We start from the raw sequence: 15290 nt of genomic DNA, 5'->3' as shown, positions 1-15290 counted from the left end.
AGAGAGGCTCTTTCTAGATGTCTACACATACACCCTCACACAAACACAAAACAAGTCTAAATTCTTTTACTTAAAAATTTGTACAGGGTTCAATTTAGATTGAACGTTTTTATGGGCAATTAGTCACGCCAAATTTCAGTTTTGGTTAATCAAGTTAAAGACCAAGTCCACCATTTTGGTGGTTGATTTGGGTCTTGAATACATGTAAATGGTCTTCAGAACTAGGCTACTGCATGAGAATCGCAAAATCTCTTCAAATAGGCCTACTACATAATGATCGGCGATCATTCAATTAGGCCTATATAATGATCAGTGATAATTCAATTAACAGAAAGATCAGAGGTAACCGATTAATCAACATTGATATGGCTTCCGAAAACGCATATTATTAATAGAACGTTGTTCGACATTCATTCATTTATGTCTGAAAATGTTCAACTCTTGTATTAAATGTGAGAAGTAAGTAGGGACTTAGCGTGCGATAATTATAGCAGATGGCAGCATCGTAGGCTATATTATGCGGTATTAACTTTAAAACCAGAACAGATTATATAATATAGGCAACTGATTAAAGATGATAGAGATTTCCCTTGGTGATGTTCTGCATATGTAGCGACTAAGATATCCATTCTGTATTGGATAATATGCCTTTACCAGATGCCCCTATTGACGACACGGTTTGCAACATACCTTATGTTCGTAGGAACGAAACCACTGAAGAGTAGCCGGTCTAGCCTAATTAAGTTGTTTTAGCTAGATTTTTTTTACAATTTGAAATCCCATTTAGATGATAGGCCTACGGGAATCATTGGGCTGTATTTAGGAAAATTCAGGCCTTAGGCTTTCAAGCCTCTTATTTCCAGAAAAATGCTTATGTGCAAGGAATTTTTCGAATAGCCTACATTGAGTGTAGACTGTAGGCCTACGTGGATGACTAGGCCTAGTGTGGTGTGGTCTGTGGACGAATAGAGTTTGTTTGATCAGACGATTCGGACGTTGAATCAACATGCCAAACACGTGTCCCTGCATATATTATGCTTGTTCCTTTGTTGTACACAGGGGCACAGCTTGTGGATGTGACATACAAACCTATCTCTGAAAGAAATATTAAAAGGTTACAATCGAAACGTACAAGAACACAACAGCCAACTATTATCGAAATGTGGGCCAACTATGATTCCGGGATGTCGATGAACAAACTATTAGAGATACAGAGATTGGCCGAGTAGTGGCGATGTCTGATAATCTACATGTGTGTTGAAAAGATAAACATTATCATTTTCAAATTAAGCCAACATTCTTTAAAAATTTAAATTTTTGAAGCATTTCTTATTGCACTTATCGACACGCTTTTCACTGTATTTTAGAGGCTTTCGAGTTTTGTATCATCACGTGACGATCACGTGAGTTCACAGAAAAATTATCTCCGTGATAGAAGAGCTGAGCTGTCAACTTAAATGTGAAAAACATTGGCGAATCTTCCAAGTTTTGAAAGTTTTTGACAATGTTTAGGCTAATTTTGTCTTACTATCTGCTGTTTTTGGCGCAGTTGAGTTTGTCAACTAACCTAAGCACGCTGAGACTGGTCAATGTGGTAAGTTTTGTTGACTTTTTTTTGTACCGTTTGTGATTTTGGTTTACAGAAAAGGACACCACTCATTGAATTTTTTCTCTCATTTCACAAATCTTTGAAGGCACAGATTCGCCGTTTTGTTGATTTTGGCGTTGTATACTTGAAATGGTATTCATATATACTTGAACTGTACAAAAATCACATTAATCCCTTCAAACAGATCTGAAACAAGAAATTTCAATTTACTTTACCAGTCAGGAAACCTAATTTCGTGCATCTCCGGAAAGGATTAAATAATTTACATGTGTGACCTTGTGTGATCTCCGCATTTGCTTGTTTGTGCAATGTCAGTTAGTAGAATGAATCCAGTAGTTTCAAGCAAGGTAAAATGTATTAATGTATACTTTGACAAATACAAATTAATGGCTTATTTCAATTATTACTAAATGTCACAATTTTTATCGGCGTATTTCCTTATAATCCCAAGCTGTAATCAGAATTCCAAGTGTCATCTGCTAGAATGTAGTCAAATGAACCAGCAGATTCCATGTGAGCAGAAAAATTATATGGTACACAATGTAGGCAGTATTCTTATGTTGTTTCAATGACTTTTAGCAATGAATCACTCATACCCTTTAGCCTACTTAATATCTTATTTTGTCAGTCACTATATTTTCCAAAATCATTATTCTTTGAAGGAATTGTCATTAGTTATAATGACTTGATATTAAAGATAAATACTAATAGAAGTTAATTATACCACATGGTATGCATACAACATGTTTTTCTTGACTTTTTTTGTAGATTAAACATTTTACACACGAAAATAGTTGGCGCATTTAGAATCCATTGTTGAGTTGGTTACTCATGAAATATAGTTCAAGTTGAGAGATTCATAAAGAAAATCGAAACAAACCAATTTTAATTATTTTGTATAATATCTGAGGAAACATATAGGACATAAAAAAAAAGTGTATTGTTTTTAATTTTGACGAAATTTAATGTTGAATCCTTATATGCACCAAAATAGGTTACATCACTGTATATTTATTTCATTCACAGGCCTATGTTGTCTGGAAATTTGCATACCGGTACCAAAAAATGTTGAATATCTTGTTATAGTCACTGACACCAAACATCTTTCATCGCAGATGTGCCTAGACAGAGTGGGACAGGATGATAGAGTCAATTGTACAGGCCTACATATATCATAAACCAACTTATAAAAATCTCCACTTTTTTATGGAATGAAAAGTCTTGATACTTGACGTTGTGATAAGATACTTGTGTAGCATGTCGTATCACTGATATATCATGCCGGCACTAATAGAAGTATTAAGTTTGCAATTTTGTTGAAATTAATACGCTTCCAACCCAGAAATGTCCTGTGAAACTGATCCTTGTTTTGGACTGAATATTCTATTCCTCACTGTAAAATCGAATTTTTAACTAATAATTTTTTCATTGGTTGGAATTTTCATCAACCCAAAGCCAATCCATAAGTTCCAGACAAATCTGGCCTTACTGAGTTCCTCTGACGTGATTATGTCTTGAAGTGTAGACATGAAAACAAGTTCTACTTGACAAACTCAACATGTGTCAGGTTCTGTTTAATTTTTCTGTAACGCTCTACAATATTTATTTTTAGCACTATTTTAACAGTGGTACAGTATTTCTATATCACTCTGAAATTGGTTTTTTTAACGGTGTATTTCTATATTGTTCTACAATATGTATTTCAGAGCACTAATTTAACTTAATATTTCTATATTGCCCTACAGTTGATGTATTGAGTGCTTTTTTAACAGTGGTATTTTTATCTTGCTCTGCAGTTGATGTATTGAGCACTATGTTAATAGTGGTATTTCTATATCAATTGATATATTGAGCACTATTTTAACAATAATAGTATTTTTCTATCACTCTACAATTGATGTACTGGTATTGAGCATTATTTTAACAATAGTATTTCGCTCTACAATTAATTTATTGGGTCCTATTTTAGCAGTGAAAATATTTTGTGGTACAATATTTCTATATCGCTCTGAAATTGATTATTTTAACAGTGTATTTCTATATTGTTCTACAATATGTATTTCAGAGCACTATTTTAACTTGATATTTCTATATTGCTCTACAATTGATGTATTGAGTGCTTTTTTAACAGTGGTATTTCAATCTTGCTCTGCAGTTGATGTATTGAGCACTATGTTAATAGTGGTATTTCTATATCACTCTACAATTGATATATTGAGCACTATTTTAACAATAATAGTATTTATCTATCACTCTACAATTGATGTACCGGTATTGAGCACTATTTTAACAATAGTATTTCACTCTACAATTGATGTATTGGGTCCTATTTTAGCAGTGAAAATATTTTGTCACTATAAACTGAATTTTGATCAAAGTAATATTCTAGGTTATCTGTGCAGTTCTAGAGTTATTTCAAAAGATTAACTTACATATTTACATTGTTAGGATTAATATTTGAAGTCTTAGATTGTCACAAAGTTATTTCTTTCCCATAAGTGACTAAAAGGGAAGTCAAGAATTATATATTTGAAATATTGAGTGATATTTGTTAATTTGATTTAGTTCTCTCTTCTGACCCTTGCAACACAATCTAACCTGCTATATTTGTGAATTATTGATTATTGATTTAATATGTAAACTAATTAAATATCGGAGTTCATAGATTTTGAAAAATAAAATGGTTTAAAAGTTCATTATTGATTGTTTTCATTATTATACAATTTTTAAATTGAGAAAAAACAAATCCACTCAAACAAGACAATTCTGTTAATCAAATCTCATCAATATTGTTTTAATCATTAAGACTTTATGCCCTTCTTTTGAGAACATTGTAAATGTGATGGTATATTGTCATCGCTGTCCATCAGTCCATCCATCTGAGACTGGATAATCAGTACTAACCATTCCCCATTTTAATTTGTCATTTCTTCATTCTTATCATGATAATAACTTACAAATTCAGTGTTGAAAAAGCTTATATGTAAATAGTCTTCAGAAGTACTAGAAATGTGAGAAAATCGCAGAATTTCTCTAAAAGTACTTCAAACTAGGAATTTAAAATTACATGTGTACAGGTCAGGAAAACAAATCTGGAGATTTGCCTTGAAAAATCTGGAGATTGGGTGAAAAGTCGGGAGATTTTTCCAAAGCGCGTGAATTCGTGATTTGAAACTCTAAATTGATTGTTTTTTTCTTTTTTCCTGCAACACTCTCACGAAGTATTGAATTGAATTTTTCCGCTTCCATTTTGACGTTCTTCAGAATGGAAACAGTTGTAATAAGTAAGCCCGTTATGCAGGCAATCAAATGAATGGTTACAGGCTACAGTAAAATTACAAAACGATTTTATGAAACGAAGTTTGAGTTTACATAAGAATTAGACATCCAGTCGCGTATGATAATCTACCGATAATGAAAAATAATTCTGAAACGACGTCTATGTTATATAGGCCTATTATAGACCTCACAGATTGACACTGACTGTATAAAATACTGAGAAGACTTCAAGATTTCGTTTTTTAGTAAAAGTAGGGCTACCGTAAAATTTATTATAAAAGCGAACGTAGAATCTACCGGATGATGTTATAAAAAGTGTCATATGGGCTTAAAATACACATTATTGGGTGAAAATAGATCAAATTACCATCTTAATTGGGAGATTAATTAATCAGGCAATGATAATATTATTACGTGATGAGATTAACGCGTGTTACTGGCAATTAAGATACAAGTGATGATAGATATTCTGTTGATTTATGGTAGAGAATTTGAACATTGAAAACGGTAGGTCCCGTGAAAATTTGATCAGGAAAAAAACAAAAAATCGGTAGAATCAGGTATCCCGCCGGTAGAGCGGTAGACAACATGCAAAAGCGGTAGAAACCCGACAATATCAGTAGATTACACATGTATGCCTGGGAATTTTACTCATTATTTCTATGTCTTTTTTTATATATCACAGCATATCTTAAAATGACAAGTCGTTAAATTATAACATTCAAATGAGGATAATTCTGGACACACATGGATTTGAAGGCTCAAATTTCAACGGTGAGCTGTGAACACTACTAATGATTGGCTTAGCTGAAAAAAATTATAGTTTCTGAGACTAAGGTTTGCTTAGTCAAATTAAGTTAATGAAGAAGAATTTTTTTTTTAAAGCGAAAATGAAAGTAAAAGTAAAATGATTTTAAAAACAAAACGAAAGTGAAAGTAAAATAAAAAGTTAAATGAAAGTACAAGTAAAATGATTTTAAAAACAAAACGAAAGTAAAATAAAAATAATAGTAAAATAAAAAACGATATGAAAGTAAAACGAATTTAAAACAAAATGAAAGTAAAATAAAAACGAAATGAAAGTAAAATAAAAAACGAAATGAAAGTAAAATGAATTTAAAATCAAAATGAAAGTGAAATAAAAATGAATTCAAATTAAAAAGAATATTTTTTTCATAAATAAATTAATAAAACAGCTATGCGCTCATGGGCCACCATACACTAGTTATAATGAATTGATATTAAAGATAGATACTAAGAGAAGTTAATTATACCACTGGGTATCCATACAACGTGTTTTTCTAGACTTATTTATAAATCAAACATTGTACATGAAAAAAGGTGACGCATTCCGCCGCCGTTGCCGAGTTGGTTGCTCATGAAATATGGGTCAAAGTGAAGGATTCATAAAGAAAATCGAAATAAACCAATATTAATTATTTTGTAGAATATCTGAGGAAACATCTAAGACATAAAAATTCGTTTTTTTAAACTTTGACAAAATTCGGTGTTGAATCCTTATATCCACGAAAATAGGTTACACCACTGTATATATATATATATGAGGTATTATTTGGTAATTATTGTAGTTATGGAGGCATGGAGATCGGTCACCTGTCATGGCTTTTCCCACAGATCCCAATACTGCCTCTTCTTGGCCACAAGGCTTTGGGTATTTATCAGAGGTAGGTCAGATATTGCACATCTTTCTGGAATTTTGAATACTTGATGCCTTATTCTATAACACTCAAAAAAGATGAATTTCAGTAACAATCATCTGATTGGTCAATTACTAAGATCAATTTTATTTAAGTTTTTGAGAAGAAAGTCAGTGGTCGACAAGCATCAACCACCCCATACTTAAAACGAGTAACCACAAATACGGTAAACATGAAGTAACTTGCTGTGCTGTTATTCGTTTAATGGTCACAGACCAAATTGTGAAAGGCTTCATTCCACCCTTAGGTTTCTAATTGAAAATTCAATATGGCATACATTCAAGATAATGTATTTTTGTCTTGTAGATAGGAATAAGACAGCATTATCATTTAGGTAAATATCTTAGAGACAGATATGATGGTTATCTAAACAAGACATTTCTACAGTCAGAGGTGAGCTTCTCTTTCTATTTCTAGGTAGATTGTAGTGCTGGCACAATTTATCAGTGACTCAATACATAGTGATATGACATGCCACAATACTTGTATTTTATTGCTTGGTCATTCATAGAAACTTGATGATATAAGTGTACTAGATTAACATACATGTATTCAAATTTAACAAAATCAACCATATGTATGAAAAATAATAAAAATTCCATTTGTGAATGTGAACATGGTAACAGTAAACATATTGACAATAACCTACTAGTAATATTATTCTATATTATTGTGTATTTTACTCATAATTTTGTTTTCTATAGATTTACATCAACAGTTCAAATGTAGATAGATGTTTGATGTCAGCGTATTCCAACATGGCGGGTCTGTTTCCACCATATGGCTGGCAGGAATGGAAAGAAAACCTCACCTGGCAACCAATTCCAGTTCACACAATACCTGAGCCACTTGACAATGTAAGATAATGTTATAAACATAATTATTTGAAAACAGATCCCTGACAACATTTCCCTCATTGCACAAAGCATCACATTTCCTATCTTCATTAGCTCAATCAGGAGCAGAAATTTCACACAATGATGGTGTGCCCTGATTTTATTAGCTCAATTAGAAGCAGAATAGTTTGACTTTAAACTCAGTTTATTATTTCAGATGCTAGCCATTCAAGCTGATTGTCCAAAATACACTCAACTTTATCAGAAGTCTTTGAAATCTGCTGAAGTTCTAAAAGAGGAAAACGAAAACAAGGTTTGATTTTAAATTATTTGGGGAAACTTACATAATTAATTGTGCATGTTTCACAGAAACTTTAACTAAGATAAAATCAAGATTATAAGAAGTACAGTAATGATGTAATTTATACATGTACTTGCTGTTTGAGATAATTTACAGTATAAATTGAACCTGTTACACAAAATATAAGATAAGAATATAGATAAAAGATCTAAGATAAGATAATCATAATTTATATTGTATTTTTGAACATACAAATAGTCTCCATACTTACCTACTAGAACTGCCCAGAAATTACATCATTCCTATAAATACCCCAAAATACGAATTTCACTTTTTGTTTCCACGTATTATGTCTTTTCTATTATGGCAGAGTCTCAAGAAAAAAACAAGTCATCATTTTAATTTTAAAACTAGAATAATTCTGGCTCATGGATTTAAAGGTTCATATTTTAGACAGTGTGCTGTGAACATTTTTACTGATTAGCTTAGCTAGAAAATGAGACTAAGGTATGACTCTGAGACTAAGGTATGATTGGTCAAACAGATGTTGAATTTGTCCTTTTAATGTCATATATTGTAATCACCAAATTCTGCTAAATGTAGTGAAATCCAATTTTGGAAAAGTAATTTATATTGAAAAAGTCATTTTTTTCAGGATTTTTATGCATTTGTGTCAAAAATGAGTGGAGTCAAGCATGAAGCTATAAATAATATCTGGGCTATAGCAGATTCTCTCTTCTGTGAGGTAAGTTCACTTATTTAGTAAGAGATGACCTGTTTTGTTCCTTTCTTTCTAAGGATTTATGGAATAAGGGAATCGTTTTTATAGTTACGATACCAGGCAAGTCCACTCATGAATGTATGCTCTTATTGACCAAGTTTGAGATTAAAATTTTATTTTCATTTTAGGAGGTACCATTTAGTGATGCAATCATCATATTATTTGTTTTTGACTGATGCAAAAACAATTCCAGCTAAATGAAATTTTAGGCATTAGATGTGCCTGTTATTCCATTTATTGTTCTAATCTATTATAAGCTTGCAATTCAATGATGTCTGTTAAGTTTGACTCGTGAACATAATACAGACTACAGTTTTTATCTGATTTGAATGGAATTTGGTATGATCATTAATATGATGATATCTTGGACAAGTTTGAATTTGAAGATCTTTCGATGTAAATCCACATCGTAAATGGTTTGTGAACACTATAGAGACCACAGTTTTCATCTGATTTTAATTAAATTTGCTGTGATCATGGTCAAGTTTGAATTTGACGAATTTTCAATGAAGTGAATTATAGTTATTACCCTTGGCTTAGTAAAAATGCATCAAAGTTTGTTGACTTGTGAACTCGATAGAGGTGAAAGTGTATGTCAGAATTGTATGAAATATTGTGTGTTTGATTAAATCAAGAATATCTTTGACAAATTAGATTTTTGATACCAGATTGGCGCCCACCCTTGATATACTGAAAATTTATCAGGGAAGTAGGCACATATATCTAGGAAACACTTGTTGTATTTACTGATTCATACGAAGCCCCTAAGGCGCAATTGTAAACATATTTATTTATTATTTCGTTTAAACGAAAGTGTTGAAAATTGCGCTTAAGGGGCTCCGTAGATTCACATTCATTTTCACCATTTCAAGTTTCAATCAGAAGTCTGGTTCTTGCTTCTTGAAATTCCACTAAAACTAAGTGTTTTATGATGTCACTATTGCAAAAACTGTAAACAATATCTAGGAGACTTTAAGACAGACTTGACATCATAAAATGGATAGTTTTAGAGTATTTATAAGAACTAAAGAGGTCTGATTGAAAATTAGAATGGTGCATGCTATTAGTGTCCTGATAATCATAAAAAATTAAGAAAAATATCTTTAACCATGATCAGAATGGTTTTGAAAACTTATCTCTCTTTTTCAGAAAAATCACAATAAAACATGGGCACCTTGGGTTAATGAAACTATTTACCAGAAACTGTTGCGATTAGAAACATGGGGTTTTGAATTGCTCTTCAAAGGCCCAATAGAGAGCAGATTGAAGGGAGGTAAGTCTTGGAAAATTTCATCTTGATGTCACATTGGTAGCTAGAGTCTATAACATATAACCCTTTGATCCATCAAGCATCAGTTACTTACAATCTATTACTTATTTTTTGTGCTACTTTCGACATCTAATTTTACTGATTTACAGTATTGCTTGGTGTCAGTCAGTCAGTAAATTAATGTAATTGGACAAAGACTAAATCCTCGACCAATCAAAATGATGAAATGTTGGTTTGCTGGAATAAGATCTTGATGTTGGCATATTCAAATTTCAACAATTTTCTGTGAATTATAACATCAGCATCAGAATTGTATTGATAGTCTTGAAGGATAAAATATAACAATGGGCACATATTATCATGCATCTTCACAATAATGTCAAGCTGTAAAAAACTTCCAATTCACTTTAAAATAATCAGCAAATTTTTGTTCTACAAAATGAAAACGAAGACCATTGGTATTTTTATTGTTAGATTTGTGATCTTACAGGTCCTATATTGAAGAGATTTATAGATAACATGCAGGCCAAAGTCATGAAAGCAACGACTAGCTTTTCTCAGAAAGTAATGTTCTACTCAGGGGTAAGTTTGCATATTACAATTTTTTGTAACTTTGAACAACTTGATTTCTGTAAAGAAAGTGACAAACATGGTAATTATAACTAAACTTTGAAAGAACGTCATGATTGCTGTGACACAGTGACACACAAGTTGATAATAGCTGTATGCAAATCAATCTGATGTTCATTATTAAACATTGACTTAATATACAATTTGGTCAAATTTTAATGGAAAATGATTTTAAAAAAAGGGGTTGTCATTTGGCTGGGTGCTCTAGTAATGAAGATTTTCCTCATGTAACACTGTACAGTTAACAATGGCTAAATATGGAGCATGTAGAATGTAAATTTGAAAATTCCATTTCATTTCTTAGAAACTAACTCTCTTTTGGATTTAATCAGCAGTAGCTAATTTTCTATCAAGTGGCTCACATCTAAAGAATTTCTGTGACATTTTAACTGACATCTAGGTTCGGTTCTAGTTTGTTAGATCTTATCATGTAAAATTTGTGTGGTTCTGTATTGCATTTAACCACTAAAAGTTTACTTGATTTAATCGATTACATGGTTATGATTTTTTTTTGCTTTGCAGCATGACACAACTGTAGCAGCCCTATTGAATGCCTTGCAAGTTTTCAACAAAATCAGTCCACCATATACGGCAGCAGTTATAATGGAACTCCACGAAAAGAACAATAACTACTCTGTCAATCTGTTTTATAAAAACAACACGTATCCTGAACCAACATCTCTTCACAAGCTCTCTATTCCAGGTAAGTTGGTATACTTTAAGGGATTGTAAAGAGGTTTTCTTTTGTGTTGTTCCTGCAATTGCACTAAAACTAAGTGTTTAATTACATCACTAATCGCGAAGGGCCTTTTCTGGTACAAGCATACTTTGCTATTGGTGATGTCATTAAACACTTATTTTCTTTTGGAACTGCAAAAACCGCCTGACTGAAAATTGGAATGGTACAGGTTGATGCTCTCAGTGTCTCTGATACACATAAATCTTTTTACTAAACCTCTTTTCAATAGCATTTTTCTGGGATTGATTTGGGCCTTAAGTATGTGTAAATAGTCTTCACAACTATTAGAACTGCAAGAAAATACCTTCAAATAGACCTTAAACTAGAATTTTTCTTTCTATTTCTATCTTCACTGCTATTCTATATCAAGAAAAGATGAGTTATGACGATAATTATTGAAACAAATGGATAAAAATTTGGACAGTGAGCACTATTATTGCTTTACTTTTCCTGGCCTTGTCGTAAGGATTGCAATATCTTGGCTTTACTGAGATAAATTTTGGAATGATGACATTTTTATTTGTAGATTGTCAATTTGATTGCCCATTGGACCAGTTTATAAAGTTAACAAAAGATCGTGTACCTGTCGACTGGCATGCTGAATGTCGGATTGATGATCCTAACAGTCCAAATTCTGCAAACATATCTAATGGAGGTTTGTTCAAAATCTGTTTATCTTTTCTACTGTATATTTGTTTGTATTATAATAGTGTATAGTTTTTATCATAAAAAGGGCTTGCTGAACTGGATGAATAAAGGACATTAAGGACATAAGGCATCTTCTGTAATTGAATTAGGTGGTTAAAGTAGGACATGAAAGACCAACTTAAGTCACTCCCTTTTCTCTATCCATTTACAGAGTTCAATTTAAACTAGTTATACCTTAGTTAACCACTACCAAAACATTTGCACAACAAAAAGCTCAAAGAAAATGTTTGGTATCATGTCACAAAAAGAATTTTTTGATTTTTTCAGTGGCAGCCTTAATTATGGCAGTAATAGCTGGTATGATATTAATCCTAGCTTTAATAATTACAATATTTGAAATTAAAAATAGACATAACCAGCGTGGCAAATACACCCTGCTAGAAGAGAAGTCCTAGCTACCATAGTAACCAACACCTACCTCCCATCATCATTCCTAATCTAATTAAAATTAGATAAACAGTTTTGTATCTTTTTAGTGTACATGGTAATCTTGATAGTTTTCTACCAAAAGTAGTGTTTTCAACCAATCAAAGTGCATCATATAGAATCCGTTTTTGATAAAATAAGAAATTGTGGGATATATGGACACCTAAAAAAAGAACACAATGACACCCTTTTTGGGCTTCGCTATACCACTATTCCTTCTTTATTACGAAAGAGGTTTTACATGACACATGACGATTGGTTTAAAATAACATTCTTGGGACAGGTTTTAAGTAGGAAACTTGTTAGATTACCTTTGAGACTAAAAATATCACAAAACAAATAAGATTATATTAGATGAGTAAAATTAGATTGCATCATTCCCACATAATACTCATTCTATGATAATTAAAGGGACACATTCGTCATGCCTTAGACCCATCGTACCAGACATTTTAAAATACTGTGTTCACAGCTTACAGACGAAATTTGAGCCTTCAAATCAAGGTGTGTCCAGAATTATCAGCATTTGAAAGTTTAAATGCTGACTTGTCTTGTATTAAAAATGGAAATAGAAAGTTTGTATATTTAAAAGAAATGTACGTCTTCCGCTTTGCATATATATTTACATACATTCAAGATCCAAATTAACCACTGACAATGGCCAACCTGTCCCTTTAAAGGGATAGTTAAGACCTTTTGAAAACATTTTATGAGCATTGGAGACATCAACTTGCCTCATTCCCATTTTCAGAAAGATTGTCTCTTTAATTTCTAATAGCATAATACTTCCAATGGAAACTTAGGACATTGCTAAGCTATTGATGAATTTTTAGCCAAATTTTTATTGCTGAGTCTACTACCTAGTTAATTAGCCTTCCGTATTTAGGCCAAATAGATATTGTAAATAACTTTTGTCTTTCAATTGGAAATCATTCCATTATGCATAATGAAACACAGATATTTCTGCGCATCCAGAACAATTCAAATAGAAACAAGAACAGTCTATTTTGTTTGAAGGTAGAATAAATAGTAACTGAAACAATATTCTAGACTTTTGTTGTGTACATGACTACTTAAATAACCTAAAAATAAAGTGGACTGTTCATGATGAAGTTGCATACAGATATGCTCAAATATCTTTGCTTGTCTGTAGTCTATCGTTTAGTGCTAGCTAGATACAAAACCAGATTTTACCACCACTTGTTGATAAAATGCCAAGAGCTGATTGGTTAATTCTATCTTAGATTCTATATTATCCAATCAGGATCTTGTTTTCAAAAACTTCATAACTTGATTACTCTTTACTAGAATTCTAATCACAATGATTTATATTAATTTAAATGTTATTATTGTCAACCAATCAGTTCACTGTATTTCTAAAAAATTTTAGAAATATTTAAGTAGTCTGATTTGGTTCATAAATCAAATTGAATTTAAATTTGATCATTAACTTGAAATTCTGATTTAATATTAGTTCAGTAATTGAGAAACTGGTAGTAATTAAAATATTTAGTTATTTTGCTACTAAATTAAAATGTGCAAAAATTTATTTTTGATTAAAAAAAATACTTTTGATTTTACTCTATGTGAATTTTTTTCCCCTCATATATCCAAAGCTATATTAAAGTGATGCAATCATCTAAACAATTACTTTCTCAATTGATAAATTGAGCTCTACCAGCTGGTGAAGCAATCTTTTAGATGACTCTACCTCTATGCATTGCATATTAGCATCACAATTATTGTAAACATAATTTTAACCCTGTGCCAGTGCATTATATTGAATAGTAACTTGTAAAAACTTTCCCTCGACTATATCCAGCATAGTCAAAACCATGAAAAATTGAGATATTTGTCTCACATACATGTATAAATATATAGTAATACATAAAACTTGCTTACTTTTTTTCATGCTGTCAGGTTAGGTTTTTTGCATTGTATAAGTGTTGGTTTTATCCAGTCTTGGCTGTGTTATTTTTACTTTGCAAATCAGCTAAAAACTGAGTATGATACTCAGTTGCATGTGATTTGCTCCTGTATTTGAAGACAGGTTTATTGCACTAAATATTTAACTTATTGCTTTAAATTTTTACATGAATGATATAACTGCTTGGTTATTTATCTTGTGTTTTGCTATGTAAACAATTTTCTCTGATACTTTGTTTTTTTAAAGTAGGAGCATATTTTTTTTTTGAACATGATATATATTCTAAATAATTTTGTTTTGCATGATGATTTACATTTCTGTTGCTAATTATTATAATTATTAGTTCACAAGGTTTTATAATATCATGATGTGTGATGTTTTATTATGATATTTGGGTTTTTGGTGCATGATTTCTTATTTTTTCTATTTTGTATGTTATAGAAGCCTTTCTATGGTTGTGGAAATACTAACTGCTTCAGACCTTACTAATACACCAGACCAAACTGTTACAGAATCTGAACAAATCATGCGATACTTCAATATTTACAGACAAGACAATCAAATCTGGCAACATTTATGGACAACTCTTTCATACGGAAGAGTGAACACATTAGTGGGCGGTTGGTTTTCAGATTATTTGCTACAGAATTCTTGTTTGCTTTTAACCAGTTATACAGTCTTAAAAATATTTATTAAAGGTTGTCTGTAGCATATCAATTAAATAGTAGTTATTACCCTTGTATGGAATGTATAAATAAGGTCACTAAGCTTAGTAATCGAATTGCAATATCAGCATCCACTGGAAGCGAACATTAACTTGTCATCTACCTGCCTTAGTAATCGAATTTGAGTTGATGGGTCGGATTAGTGGAATGACTGAGCTTAGTGAACTTATTAAATCATGGGTTTTTAAACCTGGGAGTAATTACCCCCCAAGGGATTCATTTTGAAACCTCCCCATTATTTCATGGTAAGTTGTCAGATCAGTGTTCATATTCTTCGGGTTTGTGCGTCATTTCCGGTTAACCCTTTCTGGAATTGCAGTTACCACCGGCTTGAACAAAGG

General features: G+C 31.7%; 1 protein-coding gene across 1 annotated transcript; it reads left to right on the top strand.

Moving 5' to 3' along the window:
• Positions 1-1504: 1504 nt before the first annotated feature.
• LOTGIDRAFT_139839 (hypothetical protein) lies at positions 1505-11880 on the top strand (the record flags this gene model as incomplete). Its single annotated transcript, XM_009049894.1, has 10 exons — positions 1505-1594; positions 6478-6573; positions 6913-6999; positions 7311-7463; positions 7660-7755; positions 8399-8488; positions 9674-9801; positions 10301-10376; positions 10947-11127; positions 11690-11880. The coding sequence occupies 10 exons, from the start codon at positions 1505-1507 to the stop codon at positions 11878-11880; spliced, it is 1188 nt and encodes a 395-aa protein (XP_009048142.1).
• Between the last annotated feature and the right edge of the window lie 3410 nt (positions 11881-15290).

The sequence above is a fragment of the Lottia gigantea genome, assembly GCF_000327385.1.
Source record: "Lottia gigantea unplaced genomic scaffold LOTGIsca_140, whole genome shotgun sequence".
NCBI classification, from domain to species: Eukaryota; Metazoa; Mollusca; class Gastropoda; family Lottiidae; genus Lottia; species Lottia gigantea.
This window is presented reverse-complemented; position numbering and strand designations above follow the sequence as displayed.